Genomic DNA, 27934 nt, shown 5'->3' with positions numbered 1-27934 from the left:
TGAATGTTAATTATAGGACCTCCCACTGCTACCCCTGCCTCGATTCCAGTATACACAGAAAGACAGTCAGTAGTTGTGTTTCTTAGATGTACCGCCCTTGAACTTTTCCCAGTGACTTACTTGCGTTTTGGGCGGTGTCCTCCGACTCCACGCATCCGTTTTGGTCACCGGTACTCAGACCAAGTTTCAGGTTCGATGCAGCCTTTTGCTTGACGGCTCAGTTTCCACTGATGCAAGCTGCGTGTTCGCTGCGTTGTACAGAGCACAGATCTATTGAGGCGGTGTGCCTGTCGAATCCGTATCCATCAATGTCGGTCGAGGGACACTCCAGCATTCAGAATCTAAGCTTGAACACGCGGTTACCCTCTCAGCCTCGTTTGTTGAAATATGAGCCGCACCAACACTTCGATGTTTGAAGTGCGATCTTAAATGAAACTGTTTCTCTCCTAGCTCTGTTTCAGCCGCACAGTCGAGCCACACAGTCACTATATTATGTTGAGTGCGGGCTTGATGGAGCCATCCAATTACCTTTGCATATGGCCATGCCTGAACTGGGGTGGCAGAGTGGGCTAAAGAACGGTGATGGATTAAACCCAGATCTGTTGACTGGGTGTGAGTGTTTGATTGGTTCTAATGCTCCGTCCATCACCACCCCTTTTTGTACTGCTTTGTTCGCCATAAGTTGGCAGGGTATGCTCAGACGTTCAGTCCCTTGCTCACTTTGCCACTGGATTCAAGCAAGCCTGGCTGAAGATGGCTGAAATGCCAGAAACCGGTCCTAGGAAGCTTGTTTCCGGTCCAGGGAAGGCATGGCTTGACAGTTCGGGCTGGACTGTTCCTATGAGGCACAGGGTCAGACTGATTTGCATATGGCCATGCCTGAACTGGGGAGGCAGAGTGGGCTAAAGAACGGTGATGGATTAAACCCAGATCTGTTGACTGGGTGTGAGTGTTTGATTGGTTCTGATGCTCCGTCCATCACCACCCCCTTTTGTACCGCTTTGTTCACCATAAGTTGGCAGGGTATGCTCAGACGTGAGTCCCTTGCTCACTTTGCCACTGGATTCAAGCAAGCCTGGCTGAAGATGGCTAAAATGCCAGAAACCGGTCCTAGGAAGCTTGTTTCCGGTCCAGGGAAGGCATGGCTTGGCAGTTCGGGCTGGACTGTTCCCATGAGGCACAGGGTCAGACTGATTTGCATATGGCCATGCCTGAACTGGGGTGGCAGAGTGGGCTAAAGAACGGTGATGGATTAAACCCAGATCTGTTGACTGGGTGTGAGTGTTTGATTGGTTCTGATGCTCCGTCCATTACCACCCCTTTTTGTACTATTTTTCTCAATGGCGTGCCGTGCAGGCCCTTTGTCGCATGCGAGGTTCAATGACAGTTTTGAGACCAAATTACTGCTGTTCATTACTTGCAGCTGAGCAAGCTGCGAAATCTTCCAAATAAAATATCTTAGGTAGTCCAACATTCAGGATCACGCACTGTTGTGTTGCTATTCATACTCCAAACCAAAAATAATTCCAGCTTCAACGTGCTTGCAGCCGGTGCAGGCAAAAACGGGTGGAATCAGTCCTGTAATTAATTTTATTAAACAAAAGAATGCCGCCCTCCAGGATATCGAGGTTGACAAAATGTATTCACACCACTAACACCAACGCACTTTAACACGAGGTCTTGATCACGGTTGGGTAAGTCCTATCTTAATTACTCTTTTATACTGGTATCCCATGTTGCCCATAATGAGGCATTATGGGAAGTGTAGTTCGAAAGTTTTTTTTAATATGTACATTATATACAAATTATATTCCACCGTAATCAAATTTTTCCAGCAAATTCACAGATTTTTCAAAAGTAGTTGAGAGGTTATATAGAATTGCATTCACTAAATTGGGGAGAGGAGTTGGCATAACGGCTAGGGCGCTCGACCTCGGACCTGGGGAACTGGGTTCGAGTCTCGGTAATGACGCTGAACATCCTGTGATTCTGGGCAAATCGCTTACTCTCCCTGTGCCTAACAAAAAATGAATGTGTGCTCATGTAACGTAACTGGTGCTATGTAAAGCGCTTTGATACCTGATTGGATTCGGGTCAAGTTCGCACTATATAAAACTCTGCAAAAAAAAAAAGTAAGCACTGTTAAAATGTAGTGTAATCACATGCACTTTGTTGCTGGATTGCTATGGACTTGACATAATAGTTACTTTTTGGAGGTTTATGGGGCTACAGCTACTCCCTTCCAACCTTCCTCAACCTGCGTCCCCAGTCTCCAAAGGATGGTCTTGACACTTTCTATGAACTGGTAAATTAATGTGTATTTGTAAAGCGCACGAATGCAAGATCGACTAAAAAAAACCACACAAAAAACCATGATTTAGAACTGTTAGATCTCCTCACTGACACAAAGCCTGATATCATGTTTATCACTGAGACATGGCTCAATGAGGGATCTAACCCGAATATTGCGAATGCGATTCCCTCTGACTATCTGATAATCAGGAAGAATAGGGCTCGTGGGAGGGGGCCGTGGCCATTATTTACAAAAACTCTCTCTCATGCCTATCTCTACCTATGGCAGAGATTGAGGGGGTGGAGAGCCTTGGCTTTCGTCTGACTGTGTCTGCTCAGCAATCAATAGCCGGCGTAGTAATTTACCGACAGCCGGGACCAACAGGTCGATTATTGGAGTCTCTTGGACCCGCCCTGTCCCCTATCGCAGCCAAGTATAACCATTGTGTGGTTCTCTGAGATTTTAACATACACATGGATCAAGTGGCAGATCATGAGTCCATGAAGCTATGTGAATCCCTTAGCATCCTGAACCTAACACCCTATGAATTGCTACCCACTCACGAAAACGGCCATATATTGGACCAGAATTTTTCGTCATCTAAGATTACAATAAACTCACCCCTCCCTATCATCTGGTCTGATCATTTCCTGCTCACCTTTCGTATATGTAAGGTATCAGGGCGTTTTTTTTTCCAGTGCAAACCTAGGGCTAGTAGTTTTAGATCCTATGTAGAGTTCACGCCGGAGGCGGTAGCCGCCGTACTGAGGCAACACCCCATTCCTTTTAGTAACCAATTGGAGGAGTATGTTCGCTCACTAAAAGGCTGGCTCTTGAAGTGGGCTGTGCAATTAGCACCACAGAGAATGCAGGCAGCTAAAACAGGTCGTGCCTCTGCCCCTTGGTTCACGGAAGCACTAAGGAAAAGCAAGAGTGCATGCAAATGCTTGGAAAGATTATGGAGGAAGAACTTTGATCCCATAAAGAAAACTACTTATAAACTGGCCTTGAACACCCATTACGCTAAAGTGCGAGAGGGGGAAAAAAAGCTTTTTGGCCTCAAAAATAGAACAAGCTGGGAACAGAAGCCTGGAACTGTTCCAAATTGTCAAGGCCTTCTCCTCTCCGAACGTAATTAAGCCCCCTTCCACTCCTACAGATGAATGGACATACCGCATGGCACACTATTTTTATAATAAAATAAAAAATATTCAGGATGCTTTTGGAACTGGGTCTCGAGCTGGCAATGGCAGTTTAGCCGCTCCTTTTTCTGCCTACTCCAACTTAGATGAGACTCTCTCTGGGTTTTCCCCCATTTCAATGACTACGTCGCTTAAAATAATGCAAGCATTGAAATCTGGCTCCCCTATGGATCCCTGTCTGGCCAGAGTGCTAGCCTTTATTGCGGATGTGATCAATCCAGCTGGGAACCTGGTCCTGAATCTGTCTTTATCTGAGGACTCGGTGCCTGAGAGTTAGAAACACGGACGAATCTTGCCACTTCTTAAAAAACCTTTGGCAGACCCCTCAACAGTCAGCAACTACAGGCCAATAATGTTGCTGCCATACTTCTCCAAGGTCTTGGAGAAATATGTGAACAAGGTATTCACTGATTTTATTGAGACCACCCATGCTCTGCACCCCAGCCAATCTGGGTTCAGATCTAATTATAGTACGGAGACGGCGTTACTGGAAGTCCCTGACACCATTAAAGCTACTCTGGATACCCGTGGGAAAGCGGTACTGATACTGCTGGACCTTTCGGCGGCTTTTGGTACCGTGCCCCACGATCAACTTTTGCACAGGCTTCAGGACTGTGGCATCGGGGGCACGGTCCTTAAGTGGTTTGCTTACTTTCTCAAAAGCTGCCAGCAAACCATATGATTTCCCCACCCCCCTTTCACCGCCCATATCCCTCCTATGAGGGTTGGAGTGCCACAAGGTTCGGTACTGAGCCCAACTTTGCTCAATCTATATATGGCTCCCTTGGATGAAAGGCTGAGTGAACCTGCCGGGATTTTAACCTGTGACCATGACACATTACTCCACTAAGCAACCAGACACTGCTTGGTAGTGCAGGAAATTCAGCAACTACAGCTTCGAAAAAACAAATGCAATGCCAAGCCAAAAGCTAGAACATATGCTTACCACAACCTCTTGAAATAATTTAGAGATTACTAAAACATGGAAATCAGAAACGCAGACAAAGGCAGAAATATTGTTCTCTGGCCTATGCAAATCTGCATGAAAGAAGCTAAGCTCCAACTGGGTAACACTAAGTGCTACAAGAAAACAACTGTGTCAAAAGCCAAGGAAGTAAAAAACGCATACCACAGAACTTATTGAGTGGCTCAACCTGGGAGTGCTTAATGAGGAAGAATTTTAATTTCTTAAAAATGTTAACCCACAGTGCAGCAGGATTTGGAGAAACCCCTGGGATGCCCAATCATCACAGCCATTGATATTCTACTGGAAAACACCTCTAATTATCTTGACTATTTCTTGCAGGACTATGTTAAATGTCTTCCCTTGTAACTACAGGACACAGGCGGGTTTTTGGAGCGCATTTTCGATATCCTCTGGGAGGATTGCTTTGTCATAATTTCTATAGACGTATCTTCATTATGTACCAGTATTCAGCATGCTGATGGATTGCAAGCAATGCAGCACTTCTTGTATGCTAGGCACCTTAGGCTGTTTAAACCTTCAGAGATGCTGATGAGCATGTCCAAGTGGTGACTGGAGAAAAACATTTGTTTGGGCTCTTGTCTATGCAGTGCATGCACTGTCTCTTCGAGACATGCTGTATTCAAGTATGGACTTAAAGCTCTGCCCACTTTCCGCCCTTCTTTTTAATTGGCTCCTGTCCCTGTCCTCTGTAAATGGTGGCTTTTCATTGGACAATAGGCTTAGTAGTCCCTCCTTAGTAACACCATGTCTCATCATTTAACATGTGCAAAAACAATTGATTGACAGAATGCAGAGCAATGTCATACATTCATCCCAGTACAGAGATCTGGGCCTAAATCCATCGTTTTTTTTCTCACCATGCCATTCCAGTTTGAACCCAGCCGTATGCAAATCAGTCTTAACCCTGTGCCTCATGGGAACAGTCCAGCCCAAACTGCCAAGCCAGGTCCTCCCTGGACTGGAAACAAGCATCCTAGGACCTGTTTCGGGGTTTTACCCCTCTTCAGCCAGGATAGCTTGATTCCAGTGGCATGGAGAGCACGGGACCCACGTCTGGGCATACCCGTCCCACTTGGGGTGACAAATGCAAAAACAGTTAATGGACAGAATGCAGAACCATGTCATACATTCACCCCAGTACAGAGATCTGGGCCTAAATCCATCGTTTTTTTGCTCACCATGCCATTCCAGTTTGAACCCAACCATATCCAAATCAGTCTTGACCCTGTGACTCATGGAACAGTCCAGCCTGAACTGCCAAGCCAGGTCCTCCCTGGACTCGAAACAAGCATCCTAGATCAATTGTTAGATGTTGAGGATACGGTGTACCCTGCTGTAAGAGATCTGATGAGCTAGCTAGCGCTTTTGTGTCTGACTCTAAGTATCGGGTGTCTAGTGTAGGCCCGGGTGGCCAGAACAATTTCAGGATATTAACAGAAGATACATTTACATATATCGAATCTAAATATATATCATTTATATAGTCAGCCGTTACCGGAAAGTCTTGGAATAACCCAACACCTCTGGACCTTGGTTGGAAGCCTTTGTACGTGTTTGGTACACTGTTGCTTTAATCATACATGTACACGCTACCCTCTTCTAAGTGATACTTCTAATTGATTATAGATGTTTTTACTATAAGTTTGACTCTTTCATAGTAGACTTATATTGGTAAGCTTTTCTTCCACCGGTCCACCCTGTCTATTTTTACGTCACACAATTTCATCCTGGATCACAGGAGAAGGCACGTTCGTTAATTCTGTGGAAAAGCATGAGGAGCCAAGATGGCGACCGGAGCAGACGCTTGAGCGCCCGGCTCCGCCGGCCCTTGGCCTCGGACTATCATCCTGATTCCTATCCTCGCCGATTTTCGAGGTGCAACGTGCGCGACGACGCGCTGACCGCGCCGCCGCTTTCCCGGAGTCTGAGCCCGCCCGGATGCCGGAGTTCTTGGTGCCTTTGTTCTCCGCGCTGGACCCCTGCTCTATTGTGGCCTTGGTCGGCCCCCTGGAAGCTCCGCAGTCACTGGACCCCCGGCGCAAATCTGAGCCCCGCGGCCCCGATCCCGCCTCACACCACGGATTGTCGCCAGATGAGCCGGGGGAGAGACGCCCGGACACCTCCTTCACCTTTCACCTGACGGGCTGGAGCTATAGGGTAAGCCCCGGTGTGGCGGGTCTCCTGCTTCGCTCTGTGGCCCGCGCTGTGGAAGGCTGCGGACCCCCTTCTTCCATTGCCTAGTCGGCTGCAAAGAGAGTCCGAGGGAGGGGAAGCGACTGTTGGCCTTCATCTGTTGCGGCGCAGACCTGCGTGGAATTGCATCCTTGTTACGACCCCCCCCCTGGCCACTGTACCGTTCAGCGGTAAAACATGGCGTTGATGGCCTGCTCGCTGCTGGGGGGCGATGCTCCGGTCTCGCCCGCTGCCCGTTTCGCCCTCCCTCTACTAGACTCCAGCTCCACAGTGCCGTCCCGGATTGCTGCCGATGTGGGGGCGCAGCTTCCGCTGACATGCGGCTCCGTTCTGGCTGCCCTGCGGGACCTTCGTCTGCAATTGTGTGTTGGCTTGCAAACGCTGAGTGAGCGGTTCGACTCCATACTGTCGGCTGCGGGTCGTGAGCGCCCCGTTTGTTCTCAACAAGACGTGGGTCTGCCAGTGCTTCTGTCCTCTTGCGGGGACGCAACGACTGTGTATAACCGTGCTACACTGGTGTCTGCATCTGGCTTTCCCGGCACCCAGGATCAATCGATCTCCTGCTCAATTGTGGACACTTTGTTTCCCCGTTCATTGCTGCCTGCTTTGTTGTTGCCTGCCTCACCGCGTCCGCAAGAGTATCCAGCTGAGCGACACCTGACGTCCTCGAGGGACCGTTCACGGTGGCCTACGGCTTCTTTTATGTGGAACTCCTGTACTTTACAGGCCAGGTCTGGATTTTATATGGGGCACAAGGTGACCTCAATAGATGATCGGCGGCCATTTTGTGACTCTACTTCTCCATCTTCTCCCAAGCGGCCATATTGTCTTTGTCTGCACGGGCTGCGGGGCCTTCATGTGGGGGCTAGTCTAATCTTACGCCCGCGATCGGGCCAGGGCTAGATTGATTTCTATCACCATGGTGTCACGGATGGGCTGGACTGGGACTGGAACTGTCTGCATATGTTGTGCGCGCTCGTCGCGATTTGTCTGCCTTCATTTATATTGTTGTGACACGTTATCTTCACACGACCGCCTTTGGGTGTAGTGGGTTATCAGTGTGTGGAGACGTAGTTGGCCGGTGGTTTCGGGCGCTCCGAGGTTACGTGGGCTCCTCCCCGCTTTCTTCTTTGTTTTCTTATTTTCTTTACTCTATTCCTACTTTCTCTCTTGTCTATATTTCGGGTTCATTGGGCGACAGGCACTATGCCGGGGGGGGGGGCAGGCCGTAGCCTCCGCATTGGTGTAGGGTGGGGGGGTAATTTACCTTTTCTTTTTAGTTCTATGGGCCTCTTTCTTCTATGTCTCTGCGCTATACTTGTTTCCGATTCGGGGTCCGGGTGTGGGGTGGATTGAGTGGGGGCGGCTTTGGAGGGGTGCGTATTTACTCATGTGACTATCCTGTTATATAACTGCATCGCCTCACTGTCTGAGATTTTCTATGGCCGTTTTAATGATGCTGCTGCTCTCCCGTGTGATGAAGCCATCTTGCGGACTCGAATCTCCTTGGTTCTATCCTCTACTGACTTTTTCCTCGATAAAATTATTTTGAAAACCTTAAAATTAACCTTTACTTCTCCTTCCCCTGGTGTCAAGGATCTCTCCAGTGTATAACTCCTGAATCGTTGCTAATCTTGACCATTGACGCACAGGGGTTGTAATGTGTGTCTCAGTGCTTAACCGTTTTGTGGCCGGCCTGATGGTTGTAGGCCCGTATTTGTCCTTTTCATATGCACAAATAAAGGTTTTTAAAAAAAAAAAAAAAAAAAATTCTGTGGGAAAGACTGAAGACACCAAAGTGCATCGATCAATCTTTTGTGGCTATGGTGTAAAAGGAAACAACATTTACAAAATCGCCCACGTGTTCACCAAGGCATGCCATCAATATCCACAATCAGGAATGCACAGACAAGAGTTAGGTGGCCCCTGCGATGAAGGGTTGTACTCAGCCTAGCTGCGGCTGTTGGTGAAAGGCTTTCACGTAAGGCCTCGAGATCCTGACACCACTTTAAAATGAAACGGCCGAATCTACAGTTATTTCAATCTCTTCCAAAATGGCACTCGGAAGAAAAAACTCTCCTCGTCAAAGCTGAGCAAAAACAGCACATGGTCCTGACACTGTTCACATGATAATAAAATGCATGTTTCTCACTTCTGGCCCCGGGCCTTGGGAAGCATTGGTAGCGAGTGTTCCTGTTGATGATTTATATCTGGCCTTTCGGAAGATGCCAGCATTCACACCCCTAGCCTTCCCTCTAACCGCCCACCCCCCTCTCCAAAATACTGATACTCACACCCTTCACCCTGCATCTCTAACAGGTGGGCCCACGTTGGCACTTGCCACTTCCTTCACGGTGTTCAAAACTTTTAATCCACACCCTTAGCCACCCTCATGGCGGGCTCCAAGGGTCGTTGCACGTGCCGGCCACATTACTCAGCATGGCTCCTTCCCTGACAGCCGAGAGGGGAGAACCTGCAATAGCCAGATGGGAGGAGGGAAGAGAGGCCATCACTCGCTGTACTGTGTGATGGCCAACTAAAATGCTCTCCGAGTAAAATCGCCGGAAAGAGCTAAACAAAGGAGGGACTTTTACAGAAATGCACCGATAAGAAGCCAGCATTTCTGAATGCCACAGATAGTAACCAATGGTAATCGGTGGGTTTGCCAAAGCCCACAAAAGAGATATAACAGACCAATCCAAGCTCGACCTAATAAAAAAGAGTATGAGGTGAATAACATAGAAAACAAGCATTTGCAATGCAATAGGTCTCGCATTTGTGAGAGTTTAAGCTACTAGCATTGCAAATGACAATGCTTTTTATTTGTTTTAAAAACCAAAACATAAATAAAAGACATTGTAATTTACAATGCGAATAGCTCAAACTCGTGTAAATGCGAGACCTATTGCATTGCAAATGCTTGTTCTATGTGTTGGGAATAGGGTGGGGGGCCTCAGGGGAGTGTGTTTTTTGGATGAGATCTGAAGTACTGGGAATTTTAAGCCCAGCGGTGCAGGGGAACACACCCTATGACTTCGGGTTCTTCCTGTTTCAGACCTACAGAAACAGAGTCTTCTGGGTGAAGTCAAAGATCAGTTTATTGGCTGCAGACCAATTACAGGTATCCTAGAAGTACAACAGCGTGTATGTTCTCAGGAGACTGCTAAAAATCACAGAAACGGGCTTCTCCTTAAATACAAAATATCCTGCTTCAGGCATACATTCCTTAGTTTATGATATGGCCATATAAAGTATACATTACAAACGAAAAGGCAGAGTCATGATGACCATCCCACATTCCAGTTAAGCCAGCCCGCAATTATTTACCCAGCAAGGCTCAGATCCCACATCAGATATCGATAGGCCCCAATAAACATGAGCATCTCCTGTTTGGAAAACAAACCATAAAGCAGGAACAGTCAGGTGCGAAAGAGATTAGCTGGAGGCTTGTGTAGGATGAAATGACTTTATGGTGTGTCAAGCCCTGATGCTAATCACAGGTGGCCAGAGGACGGGGAACTCGTGAGACCGGACTGACCTGGGGCAGCGGAGCCAAGCTGCCCAGGTCACAGAAAAGTCAAAGAAAGGCACATGTGCTCTAAAAGGCCCGTATTTGCTTCATGCTATGTAGCCTATGTGAGGGCAACCATAAGATGGCCACCGCTCTAAAATGGAACCCACGTAGTGATGTATAATAGCGTATACACAGTGCATTCATAGCTAAAACGTTATACAAAGCACTTGTACATACCGCATTAACCATTCGCGGTTCACTAATACCGGGATAGACAGGGGTAGGGCCCTGCCTCCTACGCGGTCCCAAATTCTAAAGTACGACAGACCCTCCTTTTGCCCTTACATAGGCAATAACTATACTCATTTCAATCCGAGTCTAGGTCAATATTCACGAAGTCATGGAGATGTTGCTGTAGCATCATCCTATTACTTAGCTCGTCCCTCGATACAGGTTTCCTTACACATAATGTAGCACAGAGGCCACATATCGCAGGAGCACACTGTATGCACAGACAGAACAGGAAAAGGATGGCTAAGATCATTCCAATGACCATCAGAACTTTCCAACCCCAGGCAGATATCAGTTCCCAGAACCACCCCACCAGTGACCTATCTCCTTTATCCACGTGTATGGACTCAGATATTTTATGTAGTTTGGAGATGGCTTGATAAACTGTTGGAGCGTTGTCTGGTATGAAAATGCAACAACTAGATTGGATAACCTTACATACCCCACCGCGGTCTGCAAGTATGACGTCTAGAACCATGCGGTTCTGCAAAGTCATGAGGCGATCCGCTTGGAGCTCAGCTGTCAAATTACCAAGGGCACCAGCCGTAACATTAACAGTGGATTCAACCACACGAGTCAGTTGTCTCAGGTTCCTACTATTGACCATAGGTCCCCAAAACGGCAGGAACCCCAAAAAGAAATCTCCCGCTTCCTGACCGGCAGTATCCTCCTTACTAATCACGCCTCTCACAACTCTGGTCTTGTGATAGTCAGAGGCGGCAGTAAATGTTGGCGGTAGCAGATTTGCAATATAACATGTGCCCGAGAAATCAGGGGGCAACCATGTATATGCTCGGTCATTGCAGATAAAATATGTACCCTTGGCAGCCAAAAACGCAGGGGAAAACTGTGACGGAAAAGTGTACGTTTCAGTACAGTCACTTCTTCCCAGTTGAGCTCTAGGATTCTGACCATTACCTTGCAAACAGAACCGACCTATGTGGGGTACGACCCAGATTGGGGATGAGATTTTTCGCTGTCTTTCACCCAGACTAATACTATACCCCGTTGCGTTCCACCCTACATAAGCTCTCAATTCTTCTTTGGGAATAGATGAGTATGAGTCGATATCTCTGCTCATATCGGCAACTCCTTTCATTAAAGCTTTGTTATTGGTGCTAGGTCTGATGGAACGCGGTTGTCGCGGGGAGTAGGCATCTAGTGCAAAGAGAAACATGGTCTGGAATGCCCATGACGATCCATTGTAACTATACGGCAGCACTAGATAGGGAATACCCTTATTAATGGTATGTGGCATTAAACCACACACCCAACAATTGGTTGTATTCATGACTAGTTGGTGCTGGTGCTGGTGCAGGAGCTGAATAAACGAGTTGTTTACAAATTCAGACCGTCTAGCTTGTTCATGTTCAGGCAGAGTGTGGAAAGAGTGTGAGGAGACAGTAGGAGGAGGTATAGGCTGTACAGTGGGTGCAATGGGCTCTTGAGAGGAGAAGAATACAAATCCTACAGTAAACACTACCATACTACATAATACAAACAGGCATAAAAATACAAAACGTTTGCTCTTCATTATTTTACACATTCTTGCTTTAAAGTTCATTTCCTCAGCGGGTCTCTCCATCTTGAAAAACTCCATCCTCTAATCGTGCCGCTCGCGGCGGGTGAGTATCTTCTGCTAAGGAGTACGCCAGGGAACGCCCTAGACCAACCAGAACCGTTGACCTAACGTCTTCGGCCTGTACCCCAAAGTCTTGGCACCGCGACCCTGCGGCTGAACCCGGATGGTGGTTCGAAAAACAAAAATCAAGAAAGTCCTTCAGATGGGAGAGCTCTGGTTATCAAAAAATAAAAAGGGTTAGGAAAAAGAATATTTATTTGTCCATAGGCCTTGGTCTTAGATTATAATGAAAACGGCCAGGTACTGTCTGATCTTGAAATAAGAGTTCAGGCTCTGTGGTGTCCAATTGAATTGACGGTGGCACAGCTTCTTGCAAAATATCGTCACTTTCCTGTGCTGAAGTTGTGCCTTTTATGCGTGCATCACTGAACGGCACAAAACGAGGTACAGTGTCTGTTTCAGAGTCTGCGATACCCTCCTGGACCCACTGGTCATACGGCAGAGGCAAAGGGATCCTCTTCACGTGGGCGCCGTGGATCCAGTTCTTCTTCCCCTTTACTCGAACAGCTGATCTTGTAGATAGGAGCACGAGATGAGGGCCGATCCAACGAGGCTCATCGTTGCTCTTGCGCTGAAAATTTTTCACCAAGACCCACGTGCCAGGGTTGATAGGGTGTCCTGGAGCCTCAGAGGCCTGGGGAAGAGTATCGTGCACCTGTTGGTGTAAAACACGTAATTTAGCCGTCAATTCATACAAGTAATCAAGCAGTACTGGATGTTCGATTTCACTGAATTTCGCCGGTCTTGGCACACCCCATACATTAGCCGGGCGGCCAAAAACGACCTCGTAGGGACTAAGTCCCACTCGTGAATGCACGGTCATTCTGGTGGACAGGAGTGCTAGAGGCAGAGCGTCAGGCCATTTAAGACCTGAGCTCGCTTGGATTTTGGCCAGTTTGAGTTTTAGAGCGCCATTGTAGCGCTCTACTAATCCAGCTGATTGGGGGTGATTTGCAGCGTGGAACTTCTGCTTTATCCCTACTCCCTCACACACATTCTTCATCACTTGACCCACAAACTCACTCCCATTATCACTCCACACCATTCTTGGCATTCCAAACCTGGGGAAAAAATCCTTCACAAGGGCTTTGGCTGTGGACAGAGCAGTGTTGTCCTTTAGGGGATAGGCCTCTATCCATTTTGAAAAAGCACAGACAACCACCAATACATATTTCAGGTTGTTGCATCTTTCCATGTGGATAAAATCCAACTGCAAAACTTCAAATGGATATGATGGAGGTGCAAAATGACCAGCTGGAGTTGGGGTTCCCCTACCAGGGTTGTACTTCAAGCATACCATACAATTCTTGACCACATTCTCTGCACACTTAGGAATTCCAGCATTCTGCCATACTGGAGCCAACAACTTACAGATTCCTTTCGTACTGATATGTGCCATAGTAACCACTGGAAGCACATATGCATCAGGTAACAACCATCGCCTATGTTCTGACAAATCAATCCAACAACCATTCTCATCCAACTTACCCATACTTTCTCTCCACTTGCTCAACTCTTTCTCTGTGGCTTCAGCTTGAAGGGACTTTACACTCTCTATTGTGTTTTCACACATTCCAACATCACCAACCCATCTTGCAGGGCCTGCAACATACATTCGAGTCTTTACATCTTTTGCTGTTTCTTTCGCGACTTCATCAGCAAACGCATTACCACGACCAACATCATCAGTGATTTTCTTGTGCGCACTGCATTTCATAATCGCAACTTGCAACGGTAGGGTCAGCGACTCAAGGAGATCATTCACCAACTTGCCATTCTGAATCTTAGCTCCATGCGAAGTCAGGAACCCACGTTCCTTCCACAATCGCCCAAAACTATGAGCCACGCCAAAGGCGTATTGGCTATCCGTATATATGTTCACTTTCATTCCTTCAGACAACACGCATGCTCTCGTAAGGGCAATCAATTCTGCTGCTTGAGCCGAATTTTGTGGCACACGTGCAGTTTCCACAATCGTGTGCAAAGTCGTGATAGCATATGCAGCAGTCGTATCACCATTCGGAAGCTTGAAACACGAACCATCCACCCATAAAGTACCATCACACTCAGTCAGGGGAGTATCTTTAAGATCTACTCTTCCTTTCGTCTCTTCTTCTGTTCTGAACAGACAATCATGTTGCTCAATCTCATCTAGGTCTGCTGGAATTGGTAATAGTGTAGCTGGATTCAACGTGTTGCATCTCTTTATGTGTATATGATTTGCTAATAGTGTCAGCTCATAACCAGATAATCGCGCACTAGTTAAGTGTTGTGTCTTGGTCCTGTTTAACAATGTGTCCACAGCATGTGGAACCATAACAATCAATGTATTATCCATTACTAGGCCAGCAGACTGTCGAATAGACATAGCTGCGGCGGCTGTGGCTCTCAGACAACTTGGCAATGCCCTCGCTACCGGGTCCAAGGTTGACGAAAAATATGCGCATGGACGCGGTCTGTCGCCAAAAGGCTGTGTTAACACTGATAATGCGCAACCATCTTTCTCATGAACATACAATGTAAAAGGCTTGCTGTAGTCAGGGGTACCCAACACAGGAGCTGAACATAATGCATTGCGCAATTCCCAAAAACTTTTCTGACACTCTTCAGACCATGGGATAGGATTCGGTGTGTCTTTGCATGTTAAGGCTAACAAAGGTTTTGCCAACAAGGAAAAATTAGGAATCCAATGCCTACAGTATGAAGTAATGCCCAAGAAAGCACGCACTTCTCTCTGTGTTCTTGGCACACTCAACTGTGCAATGGCTTGAATTCGTTCTGGGTCAATTTCCTTCCCTCCTTCGATAAGAGATGACCTAAGTAGGTCACTTCTTGTCGACAATATTGCAGCTTTGAGAGAGACACTTTGTGATGAAAGGCAGACAAATGACGCAACAATGACAAGGTAGCGTTTTTGCAAATCTTTTCAGTATCGGCGGCGATTAGTAAATCGTCAACATACTGAATAAGGATAGCGCCACTAGGTAAAACCAGTGCATCAAGCTGCGCTTTTAAAGCCTGACTGTATATTGATGGACTCTCACAGTAGCCCTGGGGAGTGCGTTTAAAGCGGAAGCTTCGGCATCCTAAACTAAAGCCAAAAATGTCTCTGCTCTCCTCTGCGATTGGGATGCTAAAGAAGGCATTCTTCAGATCGATCACTGAGAACCATGCAGCGGAGGCTGGAATCATGGTTAACAAGGCAGTTATTTCAGGGACAACTGGAAACTGTGGCACAACAATCTTATTAACCTCTCTAAGATCAATCACAAATCTGTAAACAGGTGGCTGTGAAGGGTCCGTTCGTTTTAAGACCGGTAAAACAGGACTATTGCAAACGTTGCCCCTTGTCTCTTCAATTACACCCTTTTTAATCAAATCACTGACAATTGCTAACAATGCTTTCTGACCTTCATTGGAGATCTTGTACTGGGGAATACGTGGCAATCTGACATTGGCTTTTAAAGTGACCACATATGGCGGTATTTCCAAAAGACCCACATCATTGGGACCAGTAGCCCAAAGGACCTCCGGAAGGGATGACAATTCAGGTGGCTTTGCATTTTTAGACAAATACATTGGGGAAATCACTTTCTTGCCTAATGTAAGTTGTACTCCTGAGGGAGAACAATATAGCGTTGCATGCAATCTTTTTAGCAAATCTAAGCCTAGCAAATTTTCACCACAACCTGTTGTTAGGATGAGGGGTGCTTTTAGCTCACAAGGTCCAACAGAAAGTGACATAGGACTAGAAATCGGGTTCCTAACTGGGGCGCCAGAAAAACCTACTGAAACATTCATTTCGCCAGACAAAGGCGCGCCAGGGAGTTTTGAATGCATAATTGAACTCTTTGCAGCACCAGTATCCAGCAGAAAGGGCTCCGTTACATTTGCTGTAGTTACTTTAACATAAGGTCCGCTCTGATCCACTGGCACTGAAACAACTCCCTCTCTCTGTCTACGGCTGTCCTAGTAATCGTTATCTTCTACATTGTCATCTTCTGCATAATAATCATTATTGTAGTACTGAGCTGTATTACCAGTCGCGTTGGCTTGCTGATCAAAGCTATTTATGGTATTTTGAGGTGGAAGAGGACGCGCGTTCTGGGGAGCATTTCCACGCCCTCTACCCCTAGGAGCTTGCTGACCACCTCTACCTCTTGCGCCATACACATTACTGTTACGCTGCATTAATTTAGGGCAACTATATTTAAAATGACCTTCCTCTTTGCAATATGAACATTGGTTGGGACCTACAGGGATTCGTGGTTGATAATACCCGTTCATTTGCTGATTATTCTGAAATTGTTGGGGTTGCTGATAGATACCTTGTGTTTGCCTATAATTACTCTGTCCTCCACGTGGTGGATAAGCCTGCTGCAAGAGGACCTTTGTCTTTAGTTCTTTTGTTTTCTTATCTGTTCTATCCTTCTCATCTTTGTCTCTATTCTCATAATACTGTGCAGTAGCCAGTATTTGTTCTGAAGAGGAAACAGCCCAAGAACTTTCTGAGTCTTTTAATTTCTTACACAACTCGGGAAGTAGGTTCTGTACAAATTTATCAACAAATAACCGTTGGCCACCTTCAGTGCTCATGTCTTGACCACTGTGGTCGATAAACGTTTCTTCAAACCTGGTGAAGAAATCAGACACTGTCTCATCTTTCTTCTGCTTACATGCGGATAGTTTATCCCAATTTACGCGCATCGCAGGCATTATAGTTTTCATGTAGGTAATAATTCGACCAGGGAGTTCTGCTACCAAAGGATCAGGTTTCGCGCCACCAACTTGGCCAGCATCTGCAGCAATGATATTAGCCCATGTGTTACCCAATTCTGCAGCGTGATCTACATTACGAATGGATCCCCATAAAGGCTGTGAAACAACATTCCCAAACAACATGTCTATGTCAGCCAGATTCATTACACATGATTCTGCAGTTTGAGATAACTCCTTATAATAACCTGTAGGGTTTTTACGGGGGTCAGGCAATGTCTGCTTAAGCGCTAAGACCTCAGAAGACTTCCAAGGGACATGCACCCAAACACACTGAAAATATGGCTGAACAGGTGGGTTAGCAGCTAAATCGCCAGGTCTCCAAACTGGAGGAACCTCACACATTGGATATTGGCGTGCTTTTACCTTCTTCCCCACAGGGAAATCCTGCTTAAACAATGATTGCTGACACTCGCCATTTCTGAAGGACAGTAAAGTCGCAACTGCTTTATCTACATTGGGACCCACAATTGTACCTTTTTCAAAATCAAATCGCACTCGACACAATTCCTGTGGGTTTGGGTTTGCACCATTATCCTCCAATTCCTCACAGAGGAATTCACACATTTTGTCAAAGACATACCTCTGTGTTGGGGCATCCCATTGGTGAAAAACGGTAACAACTGATTCCACATTATAAAGTAAAGGGAAACCAATCCACCTACGCGCCAGATGATCTAACACCTCTTTCTCGTCAGGACCAGGCAGCTGACTGTGCAATTGCTTACGCTGTAAGGCAGGAGTCGCACTAGATGACCCAAAGAGAGGCGACATTAGACTAGTAACTACATTAGCTAGTCGTTGTCGTGCTGAAGGAGAGGTTGAGGCGAAAACGGGGGGATAGACAGAGGGAAGAAAAACAGATTCAGATACAGGTACCTGGGTAGTGTAAGAAGAAGCGCCAGGGGAAGCCGCTGGCGTGCTAGGCAAAGTCGCAGGAAGCGCGGGGGTAACAGCTAGCAAAACTGGCGGCCCTTGAGAGGGCTGCACTGCAGGGATAGGAGCCAGCTGAGGAGGAGCTGGCGGCTGCGGGAAGGCTTGCGGCATATTTACTGGAGGCTGCACATTTACAAGCTGTGGAGGTGCGGTGGCATTTTGCGCATATGGGGGTGGTGAACTTAACAAATGGGACATTAGGGAATCTTTTTCTTTCTCTTTTGTCTCATCTTGCACAAGGGGTGACAAAACAGGGTAACATTTATCGATCCCTAGTTTGCGCTGTCTGTGCAATTGCTCATTCATATGTTCCTCCTCATTATCTTTAAATTGCACAGCTGCTTGCATCACTGACATACCTCTTTCTCTCTTATTCCTTTTCGCTAGCTTAATTTCCTTCTGTTTGGCTTCCTTTCGCCATAGGAAAAAGTATCAAACATTGCCGGCCGGGCTTTCTTTTTAAACAATTTCACTTCCAAATTATCTAAGATATCTGTATCGAAACTACCATTTTAGGGCCATTTTAAAACACCGTCCTTTCTGGTGTATCGGATCCATACTTCATTATATGCAATGGGGCCCACGCCATGTTTTACATAAAGCTCATAAGTTGGAGTTCCAATTGGAGGAACCGGACATGAATCCTCCAACTGGAAATCCCTTCCACAACCCAAACAAAATAATCTTCCAAATACACTAGCACCAGGCATCTTCGCTCACTAGTCTAGTTCCCAACTTCAAAGGATTATCAATTACGATAGTCTCGTGAATACACGAGTCCTCTGGCTTTGGGGTTTGCAAACTCCAAATAAACCGAAATTATCCCGAAGGATACCAAACAAATTGGGAGACGCTCCACTTATACTTAACTGAATATCGATGATCAATGGCGTCACCAGAAGACTCTCTCGATTGTTTCGCTCTACCAAAATCGTCAAGGGTCCAAAACAGGGCGATTAATCAGGGCAGCAGTCCTTCGTAGCCGTCGGGACGCGGAGAACCTCGCAGAAAAGATTTTCGGACCACGTCGACATGCAGGGGTCGATGAAGTGGCCTTCCTCCAGAATTTCCACACGAAGCTCCTCACGAACCTCTGGCTTGGATCGGTACCGCTGAAATCGCGCCGAGTTGGGCGCCAACTGAAGTACTGGGAATTTTAAGCCCAGCGGTGCAGGGGAACACACCCTATGACTTCGGGTTCTTCCTGTTTCAGACCTACAGAAACACAGAGTCTTCTGGGTGAAGTCAAAGATCAGTTTATTGGCTGCAGACCAATTACAGGTATCCTAGAAGTACAACAGCGTGTATGTTCTCAGGAGACTGCTAAAAATCACAGAAACGGGCTTCTCCTTAAATACAAAATATCCTGCTTCAGGCATACATTCCTTAGTTTATGATATGGCCATATAAAGTATACATTACAAACGAAAAGGCAGAGTCATGATGACCATCCCACATTCCAGTTAAGCCAGCCCGCAATTATTTACCCAGCAAGGCTCAGATCCCACATCAGATATCGATAGGCCCCAATAAACATGAGCATCTCCTGTTTGGAAAACAAACCATAAAGCAGGAACAGTCAGGTGCGAAAGAGATTAGCTGGAGGCTTGTGTAGGATGAAAAGACTTTATGGTGTGTCAAGCCCTGATGCTAATCACAGGTGGCCAGAGGACGGGGAACTCGTGAGACCGGACTGACCTGGGGCAGCGGAGCCAAGCTGCCCAGGTCACAGAAAAGTCAAAGAAAGGCACATGTGCTCTAAAAGGCCCGTATTTGCTTCATGCTATGTAGCCTATGTGAGGGCAACCATAAGATGGCCGCCGCTCTAAAGTGGAACCCACGTAGTGATGTATAATAGCGTATACACAGTGCATTCATAGCTAAAACGTTGTACAAAGCACTTGTACATACCGCATTAACCATTCGCGGTTCACTAATACCGGGATAGACAGGGGTAGGGCCCTGCCTCCTACGCGGTCCCAAATTCTAAAGTACGACAGATCAAGGGACGTGTCTGTAAGCAAGAGTGTGTAGCCGTGTATGGGTGGCTTTTTCATAGTCGAGAAGAAAGTTGGTGTGTTTGTTAGAGGAGTTTTGGGGCTCCCCACATGAACTGGTTCCAATGCTCATAAGGGAGCCAGCTGTGGCGCAGCGGTGCACTCAGTCTGTGGTGAGCTATATGCTGTTGCTGAATGAGGTTAGACTTCGATATCTCCTTTCAGGCATATGTTGTGGGACGGTGAGATTCATTTAAGCTGCCGGATTCATGTTCCATCAGGATGGCAGAGTGCGGCCAAACCGCAAAAACGGAAGTGAAGTAATAGAGCTCTTTGGAAAATTTGCTGAAGCACATTTAACCCTGTGTGGAGAATGACGTCAAGTTTTTTTCCCAAACAAGTATAGCACAGTGGAGACACTAGGGTTCAGATTACGGGTCCGACAAAGTGGAATAACTGTATGGAATACTGAAGAACCGGACTTTGTTTTATCATCCTATAATTCCGGCTGCGAAAATTGACAAAAACTTTGGCTGCAACAGCAATCAAGCCATGTCCCCTGTCCTTAACAAGCTTTTCTCTAGAAGTGGGGATGCCAGCAATGCTCCCCTGCCAAAACCATTCTTACCTTTCCTTTCCCTCCCCTCTGCACCCCTCCCCCCCCCCCCCCCCACAACCCCCTCCATCCACCCCAACCCCACAGGGAAGCCACATCATGCAAGTTAGAACAGCAGGCACTGCTGGTTCTAGACATCCATGCCACGGATCCCCACAGCGGTTAGCTTAATATTCCACTACATAGAAGCATGTAAGCATCGGCATGCAACTTCACCTCTAAGTAATTCATTCACACTGATAAAACTCTGAGACGAAAGGAAATGTGGCATAGCTTGCTGAGCTGCAAAATATGTCCGTCAAGGACGTATGTGTACCCTTAGTGACTACACAGATAGGTCTCGCTTTGTTTAACTACATTTTCTTTTGTTCTCTAACAATTGCTCTGTTGCTAGCAATTTCTGTATTTGCTGTGTGTGTAATAAAAGAAGTGAAAGGCATGATACACGCCTCCAGTCTTGACATCTAATTAAGATGAGTAAGCCAAGGCAGGAGAATGGCGCAGGTCTCACATGTCATCTTTTGGGTGATCACTGGGATTGTCTTCAGCTATGGCCTGCAGGGCTGCTGTTCTTGAACCTATAGGTTTTATACATTGCATGTGACTGCGGGGCATCTGCTCCACTCAGAGCCTCAGCCACACTTGGCCAAAGTTGTAGATCTGAGACAAAGTTTTCTGAGTGATGGCTGGCAGATGGGTACCTCACAACATGCTATCCCGTTGTTGTAAGGCACACACCGTGACTATACACAAGCTGTTAACAGTACCTTTCACCAAGCAATAAACCCTGGATGTTGTCAGTATTAGGAGGCATGTGCTATAACTCATTTGTAATACAAAACTGCATCTGGGCACATGTAACAAATATAGGGTATGTACAGCGAAGGCAGGTGCACTGCAGATTTAATTGTGCAACATGAATTAAGTAGTTAAAATGTGAGTGACGCAGGCTTCCATGTCACATAGAACACTACAGAAAAGACCAGCATCGCGGCACCGACGCTTTACTTTTAATGTTAAAAGTAAAGCGCGAGTGCCGCAATTATACCAAAAGTAAAGAAACATGTTTTTTTCTATTTCTTTACTTTTCCTATAATCACGGCACCCACGCTTTACTTATAACATTAAAAGTAATGTGCGGGTGCCGCGATTATACCAATAGTAAAGAAATAGAAAAAAAATCTATTTCTTTACTTTTGGTATAATCGCGGCACCCGCTCTTTACTTATAACATCAAAAGTAAAGCGGGGGTGCTGCGATTATACCAAAAGTAAAGAAAACAAGCGGCACTGAAAGCGATCGCGTCACGATTGCTAGTGTCAACAACTAGTGGTGCGCGCACCACAGAGGGGGGAGGTAGGAGGGAGCGAGGCAGCGACAGCAAGTCAAACGCGTGCTGCTGCGCGTGCTGGCCACCATTGGGAATGGGCGTTTCAAAGGCGGGACATTGTCCCGCCTATGCCCAATCGCGTGCCTTTTTTTATTAAAAAAAAAAAGCATGCGAAAGCCAATGCCTAACAGCGAAAGCTGATCACATGCACGAGCGTGTGGTCAGCTTTCAAAACCCGATACAAAAGGGCTCTCGCTGCGCACTGCAACACAGGCGCGAGCCCTAAAAAGGATTGTTTTGGTTATAGCTGGGGTCGCCAACCTTTTCTTTAATAATAGTTACTTATGTTAAACAAAAATCATCCAGAGCTACTAATATTCATGTCATAGTGTTGTAATTGTCACCACATTCAACAAGATTACGTTTGTGCCCACCGTCTATAAGATTAGCAGCAATGATCACATCAGGGCATTCAGCAGGGTTGCCTGAAGTAACATAAAAATTATTTGTCAATTTGGGATGCCTTTACAATTATGCAACGTACCCTGGTACCAACATAAGTCTCCCCAAAACCAAAAGATTTGCATTCAAATAACATCTTTAAATATGTTTTGGAACTCCAACCATTTTTTCTCCAAACATCAGCTTAGGAGTTCTAAAAACTCCACCTCTTTCTTGCATACAGGTGGCAGTACATAATACAGCTTTGAACACCAGATAAAAACCTAAAACGGGTAAGGTGGAGTGCTCAATCATGAAGTGCCATGCAGAAAATGTAGATTCCAATGCACGCAATCTGTTATTGGTGTAGCTTTCGTTGCCCCTCATTATGCATTTTCGAGTCATATTGGTAAAAAAAGAAGGTAACTGGCAGCTATTATTGGTGTCCCTGGTAGGCAATGACACTTGGCAGCTGTTTTAAGACGGTATCAGAAGTGAATCATGTTAAAAAAAAAAAATGCTTTTGGTTTGTGATTGTGCAGATGTTAACAAGTCTTACTTTGTGCTTTGTTTGCAGGTGGCAACAAGGATAGCATTAGGGCAGGCTGTAAGAAATGTGGATACCGTAAGTACAGTAAAAACATATTATTTGAGCAAGGTTAATATGCAGGCTATTGTATATTTGTTGTACTGGTAATGTATTTGTTAGGAGATATTTTCTTACATTTAACAACACACTTCAGGCAACACAACAATGCATTTCTGAACATGCTTATGCCACAAGAGAAGCAAAACAGTATAGTATTGTACTGTATTGTAATTGCCTTTTATATAGCACTTACTACCCCGGACGAGGCGACGAAGCACTTGTTCTGCGACTAGCACGGTACTCCGGAACCCAAACAAGATTAATGGTGAATTCGTTTATTGAAATATGAAGTTAGTTTGAGCGGTGGATAGGTTAGTCTGTTATTTGGATTGATAGTGGAGGGATAGAAGATAAATGGTTTGCATTTATATTGCTCTTGCTACCCCTGATAAGGTGTTGAATCACTTTTCTGCGAGTAGCATGCTACTCTGGAACCAGAAAAGGATTAGTGTGTGAATTAGTATTGGGAAATATCAAATTAATTCGAGCGGTTTGACATGTTAGCCTGTTATTTGGATTGAAAAAGATAGTGGAAGGATGAAATGGGGAAGGGTTTGAATTTATATAGCGCTTGCATCCCTAATGAGGTGTTGCAGCACTATTCGGTGACTAGCAGGCTACTCTGGAACCCAAAAAGCATTAGTAGTTGTTGGAAAGTGGATTATTGGTAGGGGCAAATGTAGGTCCGCCATTGGCAATAAGGCCACTAACGCACTATAGGGCTCAGAATAGGTCTTAGAAAATTATTCCTATGCTCAACCCTTGGTAATGTGGCTGCGACCAATTCAGTAAATAATTAAGAATTAACAAAATCAAAATCCAACACCAATTTATAAAAATAGGTAATATTTTTATCTTTCAAATGAACCCAAAACTAAAATAAATCCACTGTAGGGAACCAGAGATATGAATTTTGAAAGATTAGTCACTTTCTAGTGCTTAGAAACCAACAGTGCCCCTTTTAGTCATTTCGTTTTCTCTGACAGGGACACACCGTTAGAAATTGTTCTGGAGAATTTCTCACCACTGTGTTGTGCCGCCTTCTCCAGCAGGCGGGGTCCAGTTAGAACTCCTTCCTGAAGTTCTGCTTGCGGGTCCCAAAGTATCCACACACACAATCCAAGGTTCTGGAATCTCCAAGAGGGTCATTGAAAGTGTGAAACTTCAATTCCGCAATCCACTTGAACAAAACCCTTACATATCCACTGATAATCCAGGCTGGGAATTCTTTGTGGGCATGTCCAGGTGAGCTCTGTTAACCTGTAGCTTGCAGGGAGTCCACTCTTTAGTCCTTTTGAAGCAGGTTTGATCCACAGGGCTGTAGTTTCCAATGGTGCAAAAAAGGCGCAAACTCAGGGTCCTGGCCTTTGGAAATGCACTTGTAAATCTTCAGTGCAGACAGACCCTTCTGATTCTCTTCAGTTTCAAGCAGGAGATCCGAGAGGCTCTGCCCCTCTCAGATACATATTCCAAGTTCTCTGGGTCATGCAGGAGGTCACTTCTGACCAATGGGAGCAGGGTAACTCCTCAAAGATATGACCACATCCTGTAGTGTGGCATTATTTTGTCCCAGAGTGCATCAAATCTTCCAAATCCATAATGGCTGATTTTTCAGCAAGGAGGTAAGAGCTGGCTAAACACAGCCCTAGGATGGCTAATTTACTTAGACTCTTCCCCCCTGCATCTGCTCATACCTTCCTTAATCCTACCATCTGCCTGAGGTGGTAAGTTCAGAGATGTAAATGACACTGGTCTCTGCTCTCCTCTTTGAAGACCATGGTTTACGACTCCTCCCCCTGGCCTGGCATTCCTATGGAACAGCACACTGCCCTCCCAGCAGAGCTGGTCAACCCCAGGGGCTCTTCATCACATCTACAAGGCAGCCTGGCTAATGCACTTAACTGTGACCAATCAGGGCAGACCACTGGAAGGCTGAATTTGGACTTGCAAACAAGAAAGTCTTAACTTCTTGTATGTACGCTTTAGGAGAAATTCAACAATATGATATTGTTTTTAAACTGACCTCAGGGTTCAGTAGTGCTCACATGCAAGTGCAAAAAGAGCTGCTGGCCTCTAACCTGCCATGCCCTAGGGTACTAGGGACTTATAGGTAGTTTCAATCCCCCTGCCCTATTATATACTAGGGGCTTATAGGGTATGTCATGCCAATCACAGGGGTACCCCACCATACCATTGTGTACCCTAGTGTATGTAGGTGTTTTAACTGTATTCTAATGTGTTTCTTTCAGCATAGCACTGGCCCAGGGCCTGGTTAGGCAGAGCCCAGGGTCAGTCAGAGTCAGTTACCACCTGTATCAGTCAGCAAAAAGTTGGGGGGTGCCCAGGGCACAGGATGACTAAGCAACAGTAGTGAATTAGTATAGGGAAATATGAAATTAATTTGGTTTGAGCGGTGACCATGTTAGACTGTTATTTGGATTGAAAAAGGAATGGTGGAGGGATAGATATCTTATTTGGGTTTTTTTTGTTTGTTCATAGCAGTGGGGGGGTGGGGGGGGGGTTGGGATGAGTAAAGGGGAGGTGGAGGAGAGAAAAGCCAGAGGGAAAGGGTTAGAAAGGCTTGTTTGGGAGATCTGAATAGTAAGAGGTATGAGATGATGCAAGGAGGGGTTTGAGGAGGGAAGAGTCTAGAATGGTTATTTTGAGGATCATCGTAGTGGTCTGGGGTTTGGGATCAATGGGAGAGTGGAAGTAGATGATATATAAAGAGAGAGTTATAGGGTGAAAAATAGGGTAGTGCATTGGAAAAAGTAGTGGAATGAGGTTTGAGATGAGTCCGAGAGTGGAGGTAGAGGATATATTGAGAGATATAGGGTGAGGTATAGGGTAGTGCATTGATTATGCTGAATTAGAAGTAAATTAATAAATATAAAGATACATAAGTACATGGAAGGTATATATGTAGAAGATAGATGATGTATGTAGATTAAAGTTGCATTTAATAAACTAAGACTTTCAGGTGTTGATGTACTTGAAATAAAATGTGTAATTCAATAGTAAAGCAATTGTAGATATATAGATATGATAAAAGATGTACTTATTTATTCAATCACTAATATACATCTTTAACATAGAATAATGTAACTACGTAATATGTACATTTGTTAAGCAGAACTAACATATTTATATCTTTAAAAATATAATTATGATTCATGTTTATACAAAGCAATACACATATGTAGGTACAAATCTATAGTCCAAATAAATGCTTATATACAGAGGAATATGCTGTATATTTGTTTGAGTATGGTGGTTATGTGGGTAAGAGCCAATTCTTGAGTAGTCTTCTGAAGATAAGGTGGTTATTTGTGGATATAATGTCTGAGGTTAAATAGTTCCATAGTTTGGATGCTTGAACAGAGAAGGATGTTCCACCCATGGTTGTTTTCTTGTAGGGCAGGATTGTGAGGCGAGGTGCCACTCTAGAGCTGAGGTTCCTTTGTTGAATGTATTTTGTGGTTTTATTCCTGATGAAGAGCGGTCCTGTTCCATGTATCGCTTTCTGGGTGATCTAAAGCAGCTTAAGTGTGAATCTTCTGGCAGCCGGTAACCAATGTAGGGCTCTCAAGGCAGGGGAGATGTGGACTTGCAGTTTTATATGTAAGAATAGTCTGGCAGCCAAGTTCTGAATCCGTTGTAGTCTTTTTCATAGTAGCTCAAGGTGATCCGCAGTAGAGGCTATTGGCGCAATCATGTGTGGACAGAATAAGAGAGATGGTAGCCTGGATCTTGTGTTGGAATCCCAGGTAGAGGAAGATGCGTCGCAGAGTTTTTATAGTAACAAAGCTTGATCTTGCTAATTTTTCCACTTGGGCATTCATTGATAGCTTGGAGTCCAGGGTCATTCTGAGGTTTCTTACTTCCTTTGATACTTAAGGCGTTGTTCCCGGATCTTCAGGCCATGCGGCGCGTGGGTCATAATTTTTCCAGTTGCGACATGTGAGTATTTATGTTTTGGAAGCATTCAATTTGAGAGGGCTCCATGTCATCCATTGATCCACGGCTCTGAGACAACTGAAAATTGGAAAGTTTCCAATGTCTTTGGGGCATTCCAGTTGAAAGAATATTTGCATGCCATCTTCATAGTTATAGCATGTGAGGTGAAATTTATTGATCAGGCCTAGTAATGACTTCATGTAGATGTTGAAAAGCTTGGGTGAGATGCTAGAGCCTTGAGGGACGCCTGCACTTGTGAAATATGGTTTGGAAGAGAAAGGGGGTTCTAGATCACGTTGGTTCTGTTGTGAAGGTAGGATGTGATCCATTCAAGAGCAGACTCCTCTATACCGGCTTCATAGAGTCTTTGTATCAGAGTGTCATGGTCAACTGTATCGAAGGCAGATGAGAGGTCCAATAGAAGTAGCGCAGCATCCCCGTTGCAGTCAAATGTGTTCTTAAGGTCATCCCAGATGGCAACAAGGGCAGATTCTGTGCCTCTTCCTGGACGAAATCCCGTTTGGAAGTCTAAAAGAATGACATTATCTTAAATTCATTTTGACATCTGGGCGAATGCTGCTCTTTCTATCAGTTTGCCCAGGAAAGGACAATTTTTAATTGGTCTGTAGTTGTCGGGGTTCAGCAGGTCCAGGTTCTTTTTCTTAAGTAATGGGCGTATGCATTACTTTTTTAGTTCTTCTGAAAATATTCCCCTAGTTAAGGAATTGTTGATGATTCTTCTTATTGTTGTGGCAGCAGAGGTTGTTGGAAGAATTTTCTTGAAGGTTTGTTGTGAACAGGGATCAGAAGGGCTGCCCACAGGCCTGCTTGCTTTGACCAGGTCCATAACTTGATTGCGTGAAATATGTTGGAAGGAATTGAGAGGCTGGGTTAGTGTATCCTTGGATTGTTTTGGAAAAGAGTTGGTGCTGGTGGTTTTTCTTTGTTTTAAATAAGAGTCCAACGTGTCAAAAGTGTCTGCTTTGGCCGTGTAATGATTTGCCAGTTTGTCTGTAAAATCTTGAGTAATGGGATTAGCTCCTCCTAGGCAATTTGGTTTGCAAATTCAGTGAGAATTTTGTAGAATTTTGTTTGCACTTTTAGCATTT

General features: G+C 45.5%; 1 protein-coding gene across 1 annotated transcript in view; it reads left to right on the top strand.

Annotated features, from left to right (window-relative positions):
- The window catches only part of SREK1IP1 (SREK1 interacting protein 1), a 160128-nt gene that overhangs the window by 6440 nt on the left and 125754 nt on the right, over window positions 1–27934 (top strand). Inside the window, exon 2 of the mRNA XM_085631686.1 lies at window positions 22797–22844. Within this exon, the coding sequence (XP_085487812.1) occupies window positions 22797–22844 (48 nt within the window). The remainder of the gene's footprint in view (window positions 1–22796; window positions 22845–27934) is intronic.

Source organism: Triturus cristatus, chromosome 2_1 (assembly GCF_964204655.1).
Source record: "Triturus cristatus chromosome 2_1, aTriCri1.1, whole genome shotgun sequence".
In the NCBI taxonomy this organism is placed as follows: domain Eukaryota; kingdom Metazoa; phylum Chordata; class Amphibia; order Caudata; family Salamandridae; genus Triturus; species Triturus cristatus.
This window is presented reverse-complemented; position numbering and strand designations above follow the sequence as displayed.